This window comes from Tachyglossus aculeatus, chromosome X3, assembly GCF_015852505.1.
Source record: "Tachyglossus aculeatus isolate mTacAcu1 chromosome X3, mTacAcu1.pri, whole genome shotgun sequence".
Taxonomy (NCBI): Eukaryota; Metazoa; Chordata; class Mammalia; order Monotremata; family Tachyglossidae; genus Tachyglossus; species Tachyglossus aculeatus.
Window position 1 is genome coordinate 24,475,987 of NC_052099.1, and position 19,788 is coordinate 24,495,774.

The 19,788-nt window shown below is 42.1% G+C and overlaps 1 protein-coding gene across 3 annotated transcripts in view; it reads left to right on the forward strand.

Moving 5' to 3' along the window:
- The window catches only part of CTNND2 (catenin delta 2), a 483,758-nt gene that overhangs the window by 396,884 nt on the left and 67,086 nt on the right, over positions 1-19,788 (forward strand). For all 3 annotated transcript variants that reach the window (XM_038770310.1, XM_038770311.1, XM_038770312.1), the window contains 3 exons: positions 1,755-1,872; positions 4,858-5,043; positions 17,806-17,979. In XM_038770310.1, coding sequence (XP_038626238.1) covers positions 1,755-1,872; positions 4,858-5,043; positions 17,806-17,979 — 478 coding nt within the window. The remainder of the gene's footprint in view (positions 1-1,754; positions 1,873-4,857; positions 5,044-17,805; positions 17,980-19,788) is intronic.

Consider the following 19,788-nt stretch of genomic DNA (forward strand, 5'->3'; position numbering starts at 1 on the left):
TAGATTCTAGATCCCTTCTAATCCCTCCCCCTTCTAGACTGTGAGCTTGCTGTTGAGTAGAGACCATCTCTATATGTTGCCACCTTGTACTTCCCAAGCGCTTAGTACAGTGCTCTGCACACAGTAAATGCTCAATAAATATGATTGAATGAATGAATGAATGAATAATCCCAGCTGTACCACTTGTCTGCTGTGTGATCTTAGGCAAGTCACTTGACTTCTCTGTACCTTGGTTACCTCATCTGAAAAATGGGGATTAAAATCACAGGCCACACCTGGGACATGTACTGTGTCCAACCTGATTAGTTTGTGTCTACTCCAGTGCTTAGTACAGTGCCTGATTAGGTTGTACCTACCCCAGTGCTTAGTACAGTTCCTGGCGTATGGTAAGCACTTAACAAATGCTACTTAAAAACAAGTGCTCAATAAATAATAATGTCATCTGTTAAGCACTTACTACATGCCAAGCACTGTACTTAGCCCCGGGGTAAATTCAAGTCAAGTCAGACACAACAATCCCTGTTCCAGATGGGGCTCATGGTTTAAGTAAGAGGGAGTAGGATTTAATTCCATTTTACAGGTAAGGAAACTGAGGCACAGACTTTGATTGAAGTCCCATTTTACAGGTAAGAAAACTGAGGCACAGACTTTGATTGAAGTTGCTGCTTATCATATAGTAGTAATGGTATTTATTAATATCAGATTTATTTTAGTCAATGTATTCATTAGACATCAGTCAATACTATTTATTGATAAACTAAGCAACTAAGTTTAAAAGATATGTATGACGTTCTGTTGGGAGAACATGGAAGGCTGGATGACAAAGTGCTTGAGGGTAAAGATTCAAGCATATAAGTGGAGCAAAAAGGAGAAAACAGTGATGAACATTTAATCAGGGAGACTACCTGAAAGAGGACTTATTTCACTAGGGCTTTGCAGATGGGGAAAGTAGTGCTCTACTAGTGATGGTTTCCCATCAGATTAAAAAAATAATGTGACTGCTGCCATGTCCTGAAGTCTGGGAAAAGTTTTACTCTTCCCATTTCTGATTAGCTGTGATGAACCTGAAAGACTAGATTGGTCACACCCTTCCCTCTTCCCACATTACTAAACCAGATGAATCTCAAATTAGGCTCTCTCTCTCTCTGTGTGTGTGTGTGTGTGTGTGTGTGTGTGTGTGTGTGTGTGTGTGTGTGTAAAATTGTGAAACTCTCTAAAAATTGCACATATATTCATCCATAGACATGTGTGTGTGTATATATATATATACATGTTTGTATATATAAATACACATGTATTTTCCTTCCCTTCCTTGGTTAATCTAACTTCAAAACTTCTGGATTTTTTAGATTTGTTAAGTGCTTACTATGTTCCCTGTACTATCTCAGTGGAATTTGTTCTCTGTGGTATGATGTAGATCCCTTTTTCTTGTATGATAAATGAGAAAAAAAAAATCTCTTGATAGTCTTAGAATATCCCATAGTCCATCTAACTAACAAAAGTTACCTAATAGGAATTCTCCAATCCATCTTGGCATTCAGTAGCTTTTCTGTCTTCATCTCTCTTGCCTCCTTAGGTGGGTTTATTGAACCTTTGGTCATCCTTTCATACTGCTCGCAGATCAGAGCCTGTGATACACTGGCTGAAAAGGGGAACAACAAAAAAAAAACCTTTGATACCAATGGGGGAGTGTTGAGATCCTTTCAATTAATGACAATGATGAAATAATGGTGACTTTGGATTCTGTCTTTCAGGAATGTCAGTTCTGCTGGAGAAGAGGCCCGCAGAAGAATGAGGGAGTGTGACGGACTTACTGATGCTTTGCTCTATGTGATTCAGTCTGCTCTTGGGAGCAGTGAAATTGATAGCAAGGTTTGTCTTCATCTTCTGCAAAAGAGAAACATTAGGCAATAATGGCACCAGAGAAAAGAACGGGAATTGTTTCTTCTTGGGAAGGTGGGGTGAAGGGAGGATGAGATAAATATGGTGCTAATGAAAATGAGGCACTAGTTCAAGATGTTTAGTAATTTAAACTTTCACATTCTTCAGTCTTTTACATCTTTATACATTTCCATTTTCGGAAGTGATTTCTCCACAGAAGGCCTTCCTAGATTGGAGTCACATAAACAGTAGTGCATTTTTCCCTTTTCAGTTTCTTTTTTGGCTTCTATTCCATTTATATTTTTAACTTACTCCTGGGGTCATTCAAGATCAGACATATGAGCCTCAGTCTCTATAGCTTTTCTTCTGAGCTTCCCTCACAACCGTTCCAGTCTTCTAACCCAGCGACCAATAGCCCTGTGAGATGAACAAACCCCAAGTTTCTAATTAGCTTAAAGTTGTAGCCGTCGGTTACTTTGAGCATGGTTTCTTCAAGTTAAATTATCAACAGATCTAATGTTTTGGATTACTGAAAGGATATTCAATCAAGCTCTATTGAGACTTTACTGAGTGCAGATCACTGTACAAAGCGCTAGTACTAAGCTAAGAACTAGCATCCCCTGCCTAAAATGAGCTTACAATCTAGAAGACTGTATTGCGGTATATTGTGGTAACACTGTGTATTTGTCATCGCAAGCCTAACTCTGCTTTAACAGGGCAGATATCTTTGAGGGGTACCAATGAAGCCAGTCCAACTCTACGGACGGCAGATCCTCCTATTTGGAAAATTCCTCAAAGATTTATTATCCATGAGCAAGCTGTAAGTTTGCACACCTTTCAGATACCCCTGTAAAGTAGTTCTATAATAATTATCATTACGGTATTTGGTAAGTGCTTACTATGTGTCAAGCAAAATTATAAGCACTGTGATGGATACAAGTTAAGCAGGTCAGAAACAGACTTGAGCCCCATGTGGGGCATGGACTAACTGACTTCAGTAAATATCCCAAAGGAACTAAACTCTACTTACTACCATTGGATTAGGAGCCACTCCTGTGAGATGCAATGAATCTACATTTGAATCTGAACTCCTTAAAGCAAAACCACAGTCATCAGATATTGTTGCAAAATAGGAGGATGTGCACATAACATTGATATTTTTACACAACCTGTTATTAACTCTAGGGGCTAAAAGTTGACAGTGGCTCTTAGTGTTGATGAATACTCTCAGTTTATCTGAGCTCATCAAACTTTCTGAGCTGCTAACCGGAAACCCTAGTATAAGCTTTCTCTTGTTTGTGTTAACTCACCACAGCCAGTGTGGTTTTAAGGTTTCTCTCCATATTGCATGCATTAATTTGCCATTGTATTACCAATAAGAAATATCCAAATGATACAGTGAAGATTAGACATCATGCTATTTTAATGTGAAACAAGCAAAGAGCCCGAGTCATCAGCAAGCAGTTCCTGCATTATATCTTCACAGCCATACTATCCGTCCTAATTGTAATTGATAGGATAATTAGGTCCAGAATATCCTAGATAAATAATTTAAGCAAAGCAACAGGTGTCTTATTCAATTTAATAGGGAAAAAAATTAGTACCCTAAGGGTTTGTTCCACTGAAGTGGCTCTTCTGAAAATCAATGTGCTCCGTCACACCTTGATATTAATTCACACCTCCAGGGGTGGAAGAATCATGTATTAATATGTTCTATTATCAGAAGACAAAAGCTCAATAAGACAGTCGTCTTCCAATAGTGTTCCCTACATGGGGGTAAAAAGTCTGCCATCCTTTTCCCTGACTTAGTGGATGCATTATAAGTATCCTCAAGGTTTTACAGCAAGGATATTCCTGAAGATGAGCTTTCTCTTTAAGGCCCTTGGCAGATGATAGACTCCGTATAAGCTTGGCGGCAGTACTGCTGTAATTGGGACATTTTGTTAGATGTGTAACATATGGTAGAGTCCTTGGCAGACAGGTTCCAAATTAGCCCTTCCTAATAGAAAGAAAGGACTAAAAACGACCCAGGTGCCCAGGAAGAACTGCTGAAAGCCCAGTAGCCAGGAATAGATGTCAAAGACAAAACTACCAGCTGCCACATTCCTTCTGGCTACTTCTCTACTGGGACTACAGGGGTGGAGTCTTCCTTCTTTCAACTCTTTCAAGACAGCTCCTGGCCCAGATTTTCGCTAACAGGTTCAAAGCCGTGGGACCTCACTGAAGCAAATGAGGCAGAAAAGGAGGCAGAGTCCCTGACAGCCTGTAACACTTTCTCCTCCTTCTCTTCTCCTACCTTCTCTCCCTCTGCCTCACCAGCACCATCTAAAATTGATAGGTGGCTTTCAGAGAAATATAGGCAGGCAGTTACCCAAGCAGCTGCTGTGTGGTGAACAGAAAGACAGCACAAGCAAGATGAATAGAATAAAAGATTTAATAGATATAGTGAGATACAATCTCAATCACGGTGATATAGTGGTGAACTGTGGGAAGACCACCTCAGCAGACAGATCAGTGGTGGTGGACTGCAATCATGTGAAGGATTGATCTCTGAGTGGAGGCTCAACAAAGATTGAGTACCAAGAGGCAGTCTCAAAAACGCCTGAAAACTATCTTTACATAGCACACACTGGAGAGTATGTCAGTGATGCAAACGTCTTTTCAGCCACACTCTCAAGCATGGATAGCTCTCACTCTCTGTAACGCCACCTTTGAAAGTGAAATGCAGGTTTAATCTCTCTCACAATTGCTTATGAAAATACATAATGGAGCAAGTTACTTTCTGGAAAAAAAAAATTAAACCTTGTCACTTGCACTCCATCTTCAACTGTAGCTGTCAAGGGAGCAATTTGAAACTTAGCAGTGTATAGCATCTTCAGATAAATGTCTGAAAATATTAATTTTTGCTTACAGAGCTGACAGTTTAATTTTTTTAAAATTTCTTTATCCTCTTTCCATTTTGTCATTATTCGTTAGACCGTTGAAAACTGTGTGTGCATTTTGAGGAATCTCTCTTACCGGCTTGCAGCAGAAACATCTCAGGGACAGCAGATGGGAACGGATGAGCTTGATGGATTACTGTGTGGAGATGCCAATGGCAAGGATGCTGAGAGTTCAGGGTGTTGGGGCAAGAAGAAGAAGAAAAAGAAATCCCAAGACCAGGTAATGCAAATTACTTGCAGCTGTGCACAGTTAGCCAGCTCCTTACTTGCAATACTAATATTTAGCCTACATAGACTGCTTAGCCCTTTCAAAAGGCATTGACTAGAAAGCAGTTGGGGCTCACTGCAGAAGAAGGGATCTTTTGGGGTGTATTGGGAGGTGAAGGCTATTAGGCAAAGGGAAGCCAAGCTGGTGGGAAGCCTCTGAATTAATCATTTGCAGTAGGAAACCTCTTTACAATACAGTTGAGCCAAAGGAACTTAGGGTTGCCAGACTGTCCGGAAGAATTCTTGTAATCAGTTCACCAGCCCCCTGGTTTCCACTTGGATTACTGGAGTGCAATAACTTCAGTAGAAATTATAAGCGGGCCTAATGGGTGCATGGTTCAGCAGACCCCAAAACACTGATTCTTTTGTAACTCCTCTGCTTCACTGGGGAACAAACTGACCCTTATGCAGAAACAGGTAATTGACTCTTTCTTGCCACTGGACTAAGTGACCGATAGCATAACTAACCTCTATTGAAGGAGACTGTTAATTTGGTGTTCGGTTCATTCAGTTTGAAGGTGGCATCCCAGTCAAAGAACCTTTCCTTTTCTTAGTCCTCCAGCTCTCTGAATTGCCACAGAATCAGTTAATGACTTCGTTTCTCACCAGTTGTCAATGACTGCCTAAAATTGTTTGCTTTTAAGGTAAAGTGTGAGCTCCATCTGTTCAGATTTTGAACTGGCTAGCAACTTTATTATCCCTGGGTATGTAAAATAGGAATCATACTTTCTGTGTAGAACTTGTTTATTCATATTTACGAGGTAGTTCATTTTAATTAGGGGAATTATTACTAAAAATGTGTTTCAATTTCAGGAGTATCTCCCCATAAATTGAAGATGTATTTTTGAAAAGGGCAACCTTTAAAACAACTTGTAATGAATTCTAATTGTCCATAGACTTAATGGTGTTATGTTCCCAGGCATTTTCCTTGCCTTGGACAAATTCATTCTCTCTCTCTCTCTCTCACTCATATACACACACACACACAAACACACCCCTTTTGTGTTAGTTAGCAAAGGTATTTTCTTCATGTTTCTTTAATGTTCATTACAACCTGCAATTAAAGTTGTTTTACACATTGTGTCATATTCACAAAAGTACGTGTTCACTGCATACTTGGGATAATATGATGCCGTGAGTAGGTGCATCTCTGATCTCTAGGACCTTACAATAATCTAGGGTAGTGACAAGGGAAGCAACAGAGTTGGAAGAAATGTACCTAAATTATACGGGTGGTGGGGATGGTGGGGACTCAGATGCGTAGATGTTGCAGAAGTGTTGAGGTGGCAGTAGGGGAGGAAACAGGGTAGGAGATGAGCTATAATCAGGGAAAGCCTTTTGGAAGATATGTGATTTTTAGGAGTGTCTTGAAGGTGGGGAGAATAGTGCTCTGCCTGATGTGAAGAAGGAGAGAGTTCCAGGCAGGCAGGAGAGCCTGAGCAAGAGGTCAACAGAAAGAAAAATGAGAACAAGGCACAGTGAGTAGGTTGGCTTGAGAGGAAAAAAGCATGTGGGCTGACTTGTAGTGGGAGAGAAATGAGTATAAATAGGGAGCAGAGATCCGGTGCCTTAAAGCCAATGGTCAGGAGTCACTGCTTGATGAGGAGAATGGACAACCATTAGAGGATTTTGAGGAGTGGAGAGACCTATTCAAGACAATGATCTGGGCAGCAGAGTTAAGTATGGATAGGAGGTTTGCAAGGAGACATGCAGTAGTCAAGTTGGGATATGAAAGTATGGAGAGGATGGGGTGGATTCTGGAGATTTTGTGATGAAATAACCAAAAGGATTTGGTGACTGAATATGCAGATAGAAAGGAGAGAGAAGTCAAGAGTAAAGCCAAGGTTGTGGGCCCCAGTGGTGGAGAAGATGGTGATGCTGTTTACCGTGATAGAGAAAGAAAGAGAAAGGAGAGGATTTAGTAGGGAAGATGCTGAGTTCAGTTTTGCTCATGTTGAGCTAAAAGCAAAGGACCACTGAAATAAGGTGGTAGCAATAGTGGTGTGGAATTTTTGCACTCAGGTTTGTATCAGTTTACCTGTCAGGCAACATTTTCTGCTACTGTGTTATTTTCACCTCTGTTTGTAATAACGAGGTAAATAAGCTACATTTCTGACATTTAAGTGGCTCTTCTAATTTGTTCTTTAAAATTCAACCCTAAGTACAAATTAAGTTATCTTGTCATCCCTATGAGAGAGAGCAAATGGGCTTAGTGGAAACAGCTAGGGCTTGGGAGTCAGAGGATGTGGGTTCCAATCCTGGCTCCACCACTTGTTTGCTGTGTGACCTTGGGCAAGTCACTTAACTTCTCTTTGCCTCAGTTACCTCATCTGTAAAATGGGGATTAAAAGTGTGAGACACATGTGGGAAAACCTGATTACCTTGTATCTACTCCAGCGCTTAGAACAGTGTTTGGCATATAGTAAGCGCTTAACAAATACCATCATTATTATTCATGTAGGTTCTAAAGATTTAAGTGATTTGGCATAATGAAGGAATGAGTTGGAAAGTGAAGGAAATGAATTTGAGTTCCTTTACCTCTCTGCCCCCCAAATTATATGGCTGCTTCTGAAACTCTTTGCACACAGGAAAATAATTGGTGGGATTGGTGTCAGAGGGAAACAGATATGTACATTTAAATCTTGGGCTGTGCCCTGGATATCCTGGATCAATGTTTATTTCCCCAAACACCTCCAAGGCAGAATGTACTTTGTTTAAAAATGCGCATACGTGTAATGATTATATTCATTCTCATGAGTTGATTCACTATCCTTGCTGAAACAGTTGTGAAGCAGTCAATAGTGCTATATTGTAAATTTTACAAAACTTAGTGCTAAGAGAATAGCAGTGGAAATACTGCCTAGGCCACTCTAGGGAACTGAAGATTAGTAGCTAGGTAGAAAATACAAGGATAAATGTAAAAAAAAAAAAAAAATTAGGAGTGTATGCAAGGGTTTTAAACTCAAATGATACCAAAATATGAATACATTTTGGAAACGCTCTTTGTTTAAAGCTACTAGTAGTATGTTGTTCATTTGCCAACAGTCTTGTACTGGGTGATTTGGGGCAAGTTTTAAAAATAGATTCAAGTGAAGTAGGTTTATTTTTCATTTCCTAAAACACCCCAAATTTAAGATGTCTCCCTTTTTAGCACCATCAACACAGCATGATGCTAATTCTCAGACAGTGCCAAAGGTGTGGTAAGGAACTTGGACATGTGGACGTGGTGGTCCTGAAGCTGGACTGTGCCCCTTTACAAGTATCTGGTCATTTGTGTATTGTGAACCTGCCCTTCTTTTTTCTGCATGTGTGGCTAATTAAACCATGTGGAAAAAAATGTAAATCAATGGTATATTAATAGTTCAGTCAATATATGTGATTTAAGAATATGTATATAAGTAGAGTAGCAAACTCAGAATAGGTTTCCTTTCCTATTAGCACCGGTGACCATGATCCACAACTCTGTAGCCACCTCCCTGGTCCCAGGGTCAAGTATATGCTGCAGTGTATGGGAGGGGACCAGAAAAATGGTACAGAGGTCGCGAATGCTTGGGTTCCATTTCCACTCCTTGCTTCAAGGGCTGGGAAGCCATTTTGACTTCAATTGGGCACTTTGCTGTTCTCTCCTGCCCAGGCTTTTTTTACTCAGCGGTCATTGCCCAGCCCCAGCTCAGCCTCTGTTTCCCCAGGAGCTCAATGTCCCCGTATTTCACCCCTCCCTCTTCTTCCCCCAAACTCATGGCTCTTGCCAGCAGCCAAGAAACACCATCAGCTACTGGGATTGACAGTGCCCCCATTTCCATGGTAAGCAAGCTGGCTGCTCGCCTGTGGGTCTCACCAGGTACAGAAGCTGGGAGGGAGATGTGACACTGAGAGCAGTGAGTGGAGAAATGGCCACCTGTGTCAAGCCTATCCCTCCCCTTGCTGGCAATGGGACTGCACGTCACTGGTTTTGAAAAAATGAGATGGGAGAGACAGGAGAAGGGGGTCTCTGGAGGAGAAGGAAAACTGTTCAGAATGGGACTAGAACCATAGGGGCAGAAGGAGTGGGGAGGAAATTGATATTCTGGCAGCAAGTAGATGTGATGTTGGAGACGGGGATGTTGAATCTTGGGGTATGTCAGCCAATAGTGCCTCACGTGTCCCGGACTTTTTGTATTGTGGAATGAGAGAAAACTTGGGAACACTCGTAAATATATTTCAAAATTTCACAATATATATGCTTGCACATTAATTTTGAATATGAAGAGGGAAAAGGGAGCTTTAAGAGGAGAGGCAATTTATTGGAAATCAGTCTTGGTACCAGTTGAACTTAGAAACCTAAACTAAAGATTTAATTCTATTTCACCTTTGTAGTGCCATCCCTAATTCAGACAGTTTGCAATATGACATTGTCCAGGACCTTACTGTGGCTTACAGACAATACTTTTCTGACTCTAACATCAACCTCTGATCCTTCTCCCCTCTCACCTGAGTGCAAACCAACTTCTTGACTTAGTGTCCTACTCAAATTTCATACAAAAAAATATTTGTAATCTATCACCTTAGAATATGTTTCCATTTATAGTAATTAACTGTCTTTCCATGTTCCATGCACAGTCTCACCTAAGTCATTCTCTTTCAATTCAGTGAATCTCCCCAGCATTGCATTCTAAAGGCCTTAGATCCATGCTATTCAGTGAGTAGCATCCTATTTCACCTCCAGCCAGCATTAGCTGCGTATGTCTTGCTTTTGAGAGTCTTTGAGTAACACTGGACTCTTTTCCATCCCTGGTTAGAGTTATAACTGTTTATCCCTCTATGATATCTACTGGTCCAAGGGAATTGGAAGCAATATAGGTCTGATTTTTGAGTGAATCCAAACTAATCCTCTCATATGACTTGTCAAAGTTTTGCCATTTCATTACTTCAGAGGTAAGCAACAGTTTAGGGTTGTAAGAATCCAACCTGAATATTTCCAAAATATGCTTTTCAAGTTCTTAAACTCTCTTACCAATTTTCTTTTTTTCCCTGACATTTTTTTAAATCTGTAACTATACTTTTTTTTTACACTACTCAATACCACTTCCTCTCCAACCATCTGCTTATTTCAGCTGCTACTTCATTCCTTTCAGCTGTTTTCAGTATAGGCACACATTGCTTTTATATCACCATATGCCAAGAGCTTGTTTACTGAAGTCTTTACTGATATTTCTTATCCTGGAAGCAACAAATAATATGAGACTACAAAGATCACAACTGCACACTTGGAAGTACTGAATCTTCTTGACCATTTGAATAGATATGGCTTTGGTACCCTGTTCTCCTTATCGATCCAATGGGAGACAGATGCCTAGAATTTATGGAAGTTGCATTTATCTCAAATTTTCACTGGGAGCATCTCACTGTTTTCCAAAACTCACGTTAATAGTATTCTTTCCTTTCATTTTCCTTAACAGTCTGTTTTTCAGCAGTCCAACTTTCCTACTAGTGCTCTGCTTCTCAAATGATCAGGGGTTAGCATTGTGGAGAAGCAGCATGGCCTAGGGGAAAGATCACAGACTTAAGTCGGAGGCCCTGGGTTCTAATCTTAGGTCTGCTACTCACCTGCTGTGTGACCTTGGACAAGTCGCTTGCCTTCTCTATGCTTCAGTTTCTTCATCCGTAAAATAGGGATTCAATACCTGTTATCCCATCCTACTTAAGACTATGTGGGACATGGACTGTGCCTGACTTGATCATCTTGCCTCTGCACTTAGGATAGGGCTTGGTAAATACAGTGCTTGTTAGTGCTTAACGAATACTATTATTATGATTATTGTTTGGGGGAAGAGACCAAAAAATAACTCAGGTAGTCATGGGAAATGGGCAGGAGGGAAGATGTGGGACAAGATGCTGGGTGGTGGCAACAAGGATGCTGTGGACCAGGGTTTGATTCAGGCTGACAACCACTAGGAATTGAGGGGATGTTGACTTGCAGTGACAGAGTCAAGGCCTTGACTCTGACTCAAGAAATACATCTTTCAAATCTCCTGTTCATTATTCGTGACATAAAACTTCCTTTCCAACCCCCTGTTTCTCCTGAATTGTACATCATGTATTTTTAAAGACCACCTTTGCTCTGGATCTTTGGCTAATCAGCAAGACAAGTGACTACGTGACTTTGTTCTGAGATTACCTAATCCTAGCACCTTATTTTTGGTTCCGAATCTCTTAGGTTCAACAGCCCTTATCACCTCAGCAAAGAACCTGGAGGAAAAACAGGAGTCAATGGGACACCACATAAATATAGCTAATTAGCCATCAACTTCATCCTTTTTTCCATAGAGTCAGCACCAGCTGTAGCCCATTTCAAGTGAACAGCTCTCAGGAGAATTCAGACACATGATTTACCCTTTTCTGCAAAATTCTTAAGCCACTGTAACACAAAGGCTCATTTCTCTTCAGGCCTTTCACAATTATTTGGGGCTTTTAAATACAAAACAGTGGAAGTGATAATGAAATACTATAAAAGCAGAATCAATTAGTAACACCGCTCTTGAAACTAAACCAGGATAAAGTGGTAGGAAGATTTTTTAACGTACTTTGCACCAGCTGCAGCCTAATTAAACTGAACACTCAGGAGAATATCCACTGACAATTTGCTCACTGAAATCCATTTTCTAGGTCTAAGATTCTTCCTTCTTTGCCAATACGTGACTTCCCTGGAGAAGGAAAAAAAAGCATTAAAATGTCAGAATGTTTCTGTAATATTGTAGTTATAAACTCTGCCCATCATGATCTTGTGATATCTCTTGCCTGTGATGTTTCACGTAATTAAGATAAGTATAATCAGGAAGTCCAGTTAGTCATGGTGCATCTCAAAATGCAATTTATATCTTCAAGTGCTTGAGGGCAATGGCTGCTCCCTAATTGGGCTAGACACATTCTGACACATCCCATTGGTACTGTGTGTTTCTTTGGGAACTGATAGGTCCCGGATAAAATGTATGTTGCCTTAAAGATTGTACTTTGCAACCTGCAACATCAGTCAACAGGCAGTCTTTCACATCATCATCAATGATCAATCGTATTTATTGAGTGCTTACTATGTGCAGAGCACTGTACTAAGTGCTTGGGAAGTACAAATTGGCAACATATAGAGACAGTCCCTACCCAACAGTGGGCTCACAGTCTAAAAGGGGGAGACAGAGAACAAAACCAAACATACTAACAAAATAACATGTTTCACGTTTCCCTCTGCTCGCAGGACATCTTAGCTGTTCGGTGTTTTTTTTTTTCCCTGCTTTCTAAGGCGATGGTATTTATGGTGAGAGCCTAATCACATAGATGAAGAGACCGAGTGGCGATTTTTTTCACCTCTAGGGCAATTACTTTTCTTGTGGCACCCTTGCATGGCCATTTGCCAGACTCATCATTCTTCTGGTGACTGTCTCAGTCATGTGGAACTTGCTATGCGCCTTGTGCATTCACTCTCCCCTTCTGTCAATCAGTTCCCCCTCTAGAGCACAGCACAGATACTCTACAGCTTCATAAGCCTTCAATTTAGTGTGCCTCCAAACTCCAAATCCCTCCCCTGCCCCACCGCCCAGCCGCCCAGAACTTATATATATATCTAATGTATATAGATATGCAGATAATGTATATAGATATACAGAAGCAGCGTGGCTCAGTGGAAAGAGCACAGGCCTTGGAGTCAGAGGTCATGGGTTCAAATCCCGGCTCCACCCTTGTCAGCTGTGTGACCTTGGGCAAGTCACTTAACTTTTCTGGGCCTCAGTTCCCTCATTTGTAAAATGGGGATGAAGACTGTGAGCCCCCCGTGGGACAACTTCCTCACCTTGTAATCTCCCCAGTGCTTAGAACAGTGCTTTGCACATAGTATGCGCTTAATAAATGCTATAAAAATCTGTAATTTATGTTAATGTCAGTCTCCCCTTCTAAACTCTTAGCCCATGGAATGTGTCTTTTAAATTGTTGCGTTGTACTCTCCCAAGTGTTTAGTACAGTGCCCTTCACACAGTAAGAGCTCAATAAATATGAGTGATCGATTGATTCTGTCAGCCAGTCTCCCCCAAACAATGCTGGCTATCTTGATTTAGTTTTCTACTTTAGCTGTGCAGCATAGAGAAGCAGTGTGGCTCAGTGGAAAGAGCATGGGCTCGGGAGTCAGAGGTCATGGGTTTGAATCCTGGCTCCGCCACTTGCCAGCTATGTGACCTTGGGCAAGCCACTTAACTTCCCTGGGCCTCTGTTTCCCCATCTGTAAAGTGGGGATTAAGACTGAGCCCCATGTGAGACAAACTAATTACTTTGTATCCCCCAAATGCTTAGAACAGTGCTTTGCACGTAGTAAGCGCTTAACAAATACCATTATTATTATTAAGTATTGCTCTGGTAGCAGAGCTCGGTGACACCACTGAGTTGTGAATTGAGGGTGATAAGCTTTGGTTGTGTGTAAGACTTGCCGGGTATAAACGGTCTTGGATTTCTTCAGATTTATTGTCAGTCTTTATTAGGGTGCTGCTGCTGTAAAGCAATTGATAATCATCTGTAAGTACCATGTGTGGGTGTGCCTCGTGGGTGCAATCAATAGAATATAACAGTTGCTAGATTGCACTCTCTCAGAGACCATCAGGGAGCTGTTGAGTTGGAAGAGCAGGGATTTATACTGCCTTAATGCAGCTCAAACCTTCTGCTTTTTGTGCAGAACGAGTTGTCTACACGCGCTGCCTAGAATTCCTCAACAACAACTCTCTCCTCGACCCCCTCCAGTCTGGCTTCCGTCCCCTTCATTCCACGGAAACTGCGCTCTCAAAGGTCACCAATGACCTCCTGCTTGCCAAATCCAACGGCTCATACTCTGTCCTAATCCTCCTCGACCTCTCAGCTGCCTTTGACACTGTGGACCACCCCCTTCTCCTCCACACGTTATCTGACCTTGGCTTCACAGACTCCGTCCTCTCCTGGTTCTCCTCTTATCTCTCCGGTCGTTCTTTCTCAGTCTCTTTTGCAGGCTCCTCCTCCCCCTCCCATCCTCTTACGGTGGGGGTTCCCCAAGGTTCAGTACTTGGTCCCCTTCTGTTCTCAATCTACACTCACTCCCTTGGTGACCTCATTCGCTCCCACGGCTTCAACTATCATCTCTACGCTGATGACACCCAGATCTACATCTCTGCCCCCGCTCTCTCCCCCTCCCTCCAGGCTCGCATCTCCTCCTGCCTTCAGGACATCTCCATCTGGATGTCCGCCCGCCACCTAAAGCTCAACATGTCGAAGACTGAGCTCCTTGTCTTCCCTCCCAAACCTTGTCCTCTCCCTGACTTTCCCATCTCTGTTGACGGCACTACCATCCTTCCCGTCTCACAAGCCCGCAACCTTGGTGTCATCCTCGACTCTGCTCTCTCATTCACCCCTCACATCCAAGCCGTCACCAAAACCTGCCGGTCTCAGCTCCGCAACATTGCCAAGATCCGCCCTTTCCTCTCCATCCAAACTGCTACCCTGCTCATTCAAGCTCTCATCCTATCCCGTCTGGACTACTGCACTAGCCTTCTCTCTGATCTCCCATCCTCGTGTCTCTCTCCACTTCAATCCATACTTCATGCTGCTGCCCGGATTATCTTTGTCCAGAAATGCTCTGGACATATTACTCCCCTCCTCAAAAACCTCCAATGGCTACCGATCAATCTGCGCATCAGGCAGAAACTCCTCACCCTGGGCTTCAAGGCTCTCCATCACCTCACCCCCTCCTACCTCACCTCCCTTCTCTCCTTCTACTGCCCAGCCCGCACCCTCCGCTCCTCCACCGCTAATCTCCTCACTGTACCTCGCTCTCGCCTGTCCCGCCATCGACCCCCGGCCCACGTCATCCCCCGGGCCTGGAATGCCCTCCCTCTGCCCATCCGCCAAGCTAGCTCTCTTCCTCCCTTCAAGGCCCTGCTGAGAGCTCACCTCCTCCAGGAGGCCTTCCCAGACTGAGCCCCTTCTTTCCTCTCCCCCTCGTCCCCCTCTCCATCCCCCCGTCTTACCTCCTTCCCTTCCCCATGGCACCTGTATATATGTATATATGGTTGTACATATTTATTACTCTATTTATTTATTTATTTATTTATTTATTTTACTTGTACATTTCTATCCTACTTATTTTATTTTGTTGGTATGTTTGGTTCTGTTCTCTGTCTCCCCCTTTTAGACTGTGAGCCCACTGTTGGGTAGGGACTGTCTCTATGTGATGCCAATTTGTACTTCCCAAGCGCTTAGTACAGTGCTCTGCACATAGTAAGCGCTCAATAAATACGATTGATTGATTGATTGATTGTGCATCCGTTTCCCAAACCCAAATAGTACTTTCTGGCTGCTCACATGAGAGACAGATTGAAAGTATGTTTATGGTACTCGTTAAGTGTGTACTATGGACAAGGCTCTGTACTAAGCACTGGGGTCGATATGAGCCAATCAGGTTGGACATAGTCCATGACCCACATGGGGTTCACAGTCTTAATCCCCAGACAGGTTAACTGAGGTACAGAGAGGTGAAGTGACTTGCCTGAGGTCACACAGCACTTAGTACAGTGCTGTGCACACAGTAAGCACTCATCCATCCTTATAACCGTTGCTGTGAAATGAGGTACACCTCAACTTGATTATTCCCTTGTGGATAGATAAGACAGCACTTCTTGCCAATGCCAAAGTTAATACCATTTATAGATCACTTGGCTGTAAATCAAGAGACTCTCACTGTAACTCGTACTCCTTCCAGAAGATGACAAATTAGAAAAGGGAAAAAAAAGATGAATTTGTTTTTCTTATCAAACAACTGGATGTGCCCAGTAACGTTCAGCTTCTTCCCTCCAAGGATCAGGTATTACCATTGCTTCCTGGAAATCAATAAAGCCACAAAGTGATGACTGCCTTTCCCTTGATAATCCTGTCTTTCCATCTAAAGTCCTATCCAAACTCCCATTTGTCCAAAATCAGACAAAAGTACAGTTCCAAGCCCAGCTAATCTTCAATTTTATTTTTCCCTTTTTTGTATTTAAAAAGATAAGTCCAGTGGTTAATTATGTTCTATTCACAAGGTAAGCCAGCTTTCAGTAGGATGGCTATGGACTATTAGCAAGATGAAACTAGCATCTTACAATGTTCATGTTCTCGTTATAATGTGTGAACCATGATTGACACATTCATTGAAAATGGTCTTAATAGAAAAATAGGCAATATGTCCTTCTCTGATATTAAACTTGTCCCATTTCAAAGGGTTTTATCCTAATCTAGATAAACACAAAGTCCTGATATGGCAATTCAACTTGATTCTCCCCTTTCCTCTGGGGATCAGGATTCCTAAGATGTGAAGAAGGGAGAGCTTCCTCTGCTTGCCCCTTTCTCTCTCCTTTTCTCAGACCTGTTCCAAGGGGAACATCGCCTCAGAAGTGAAAATGCAAAGCACTAAGATGGATGAAAACTACTTTTCCAAATCCAATTTTTTGCAGGGCCCATGATTAACAAGTTTGCTTGCCCACCTGAAAATCCAATCACTTCGGAGAAAAAAGTAAATTTAACAATGGTAGCTGAGGTTTTTTTTCCTAAAAATGCAAACAGGTTCAAATACTTTTGTGTTTTCACAACTGATAAACCTGTAGACCACTTCCAGATTCCAGGCCCTTCTGAAATTACATCTCTTCCAGGAGGCCTTTCCCTGATTAATCTCTCATTTCCTCAGCCATTTCCTCTGGCTACCGTTTGAACACTATGTCACTTAAGAACTTGAATACTCACACACCCTCCCCAGTAGCAGCTATAAATGTATCTTTAGCTCCCTTTTACCTGAAATTTATTTTAGTATCTGTCTTCCTCCATAGATTGTAAACTCATTGTGGTCAGGGATCATGTCTGTCTGCTTATTCTGTCATCCTCTCCCAAGTACCCTTAGTACCATGGACTGCACATAATGTTCATTCTTTCATTCAATCATATTTATTGAGCACTTTCTGTGTGCAGAGCACTGGACTAAGTGCTTAGGAAGTACAAGTCGGCAACATATAGGGACGGTCCCTACCCAACAATGGGCTCATAGTCTAAAAGGGGGAGACAACAAAACAAAACAGGTGGACAGGTCAAGTCATCAGAACAAATAGAAATAAAGCTAGATGCACATCATTAACAAAATAGAGTAGTAAATATGTACAAGTAAAATAGAGTAATAAATCTGTACAAATATATAGAAGTGCTGTGGGGAGGGGGAGGTAGGGCGGGGGGATGGGGAGGAGGAGAGGAAAAAGGGGGCTCAGCCTGGGAAGACCTCCTGGAGGAGGTGAGCTCTCAGTAGGGCCTTGAAGGGAGGAAGAGAGCTAGCTTGGCGGATGTGTGGAGGGAGGGCATTCGGGGCCAGGGGTCGACGGCAGGACAGGCGAGAATGAGGCCCAGTGAGGAGGTTAGCGGCAGAGGAGCAGAGGATCAATAGTCGATGATCAATAAATAATATTAATTGGTAAGCACCTTTATAACTACTCTTGAGAATTTCCATGAGTTATTGATATTCATGCTTAAAAGTAATGGTTATTTAACTTGGCTTCGGCGCCCCAGTTGAGCTCAATCCAACCCAGATCCGAAAATGACAGCCCCTATTTTGCTTTGTTTTATTCTTTTCTCGTCTATCAGAAAAGAGCAAGCCAACTCGCAGCCTAAATAGCAAACTTTGTGACGGCATTCTGTGTCTTATTTTTCCTTCTAATAGTGGGACGGAGTTGGACCTCTCCCAGACTGTGCGGACCCACCAAAAGGAATCCAGATGCTGTGGCACCCTTCTATCGTGAAACCCTACCTCACACTTCTCTCCGAGTGCTCAAATCCGGACACACTGGAAGGCGCCGCGGGGGCCCTGCAGAACTTGGCCGCCGGCAGCTGGAAGGTATGAGCAGTCAATCAAAGCTCTTCATTGGCAAAAAACACTCGGCAAGAATGCTAGCCAATATTTCAGAAACATAAATGAGTAGTACACAAGAGAACTAGGCTTATTTTTAATCAGTCAATCATGCTTTCCACACAGTAAGCGCTCAATAAATACAATTGAATGAATGAATCATCGGTGGTTTTTATTGAGTGCTCACTGGGTGCAGAGCACTGTAGTAAGTGCTTGGGAAAGTATAATACAACAGATTTGGAAGACGCAATCCCTGCCCACAGGGAGCTTACAGTTCTTTCTGGAAAGGGTAGAAGTGTAATTGTAAGCGCTTAGTACAGTGCTCTGCACATAGTAAGCGCTCAATAAATACGATTGATTGATTGATTGTTGAAATTTGAGAGGGTTTGTAAATTACGTAACATGCTTAGATATTTACAGGTAAGCTATTCTTAAGTGAATATTTCCAAGTATCACCCTTGAATATATATACTTAATATTTAGAGAAGAATTCATTTTCCTGAGAGGCTTTGACTTTGACACTCAGTGCTTATGTCTTGAGATTTTTTTAAAGGAATGCATACTAAAATGTCAAAAACAAAAAGAGAAGCAGCCTGGTTTAGCGGAAAGAGTGTGGGCTTGGGAGTCAGAGGATGTGGGTTCTAATCCCGCCTCCACCACTTGTCTGCTGTGTGACCTTGAGCAAGTCACTTAACATCTCTGTGTCTGTTACCTCATCTGTAAAATGGGGATTAAAAGGGTGAGCCCCATGTGAGACAACCTGATTACCCTGTATCTACACCAGTGCTTAGAGCAGTGCTTGGCACATAGTAAGCACTTAACAAATACCATTATTATTATTATTATACCTGGTGTGTCAGTTTCATACTTAATTTCCAAAGATGGACAATCCAACTTGTTTTTAAACACTAACAGTGATTTTTGTTTTAGTACCACTGCTGCCTGTTCTTTGAAATTGCATATAATAAGGTCATAAGGTAGATATGGTACAATAAGGAAAAATTATAAGAAGGTACTCTGGAAAACTAGTTGGCAGTTGGCTATGGAGCCTGTGACAAATTTGCTAGCGAAAATTCTTAGCTATCATCGGGTAGTTCTTCAACTACTCAACTGGGGAAATGGCTTTGTTAACCCATCAACTATCAAATTACAGACTGCCCACAACACCATAGGAATAATGTTCTTGGTTAGCGATCATTAAGGACCTGATAACTTCTCTGGGCCTCAGTTACCTCATCTGTAAAATGGGGATGAAAACTGTGAGCCCCTTATGAGACAGAGGCTCTGTCCAACCTGATTAGCTTCTATCTACCCCAGCACTTAGAACGGTGCTTGACACATAGTAAGTGCTTAAATCTACCATTATTATTATTATTAGGTGGCAGAGCCGGAATTAGAACCCAGTTCCTTTTTACTCCCAGGGCCATGCTCTCTCCACTAGGCCACACTGGTTCTCTTTTCATTACTACCACTTTGTGTCATTGCATTATTCCATCACCCTTCACAGTCCCTATCCCCCAATACCTCCCTGGTTCCTCTCCTAAAAATGAGCTTATTCATTCATTCATTCAGTCATATTTATTGAGCGCTTACTGTGTGCAGAGCACTGTACTAAGTGCTTATGACAGCAGTGATGCCCAGAAGCGCATACTGGGCCCACTTATTTATTTTGCTTGTACATATCTATTCTATTTATTTTATTTTGTTAGTTTGGTTTTGTTCTCTGTCTCCCGCTTTTAGACTGTGAGCCCACTGTTGGGTAGGGACTGTCTCTATATGTTGCCAACTTGTACTTCC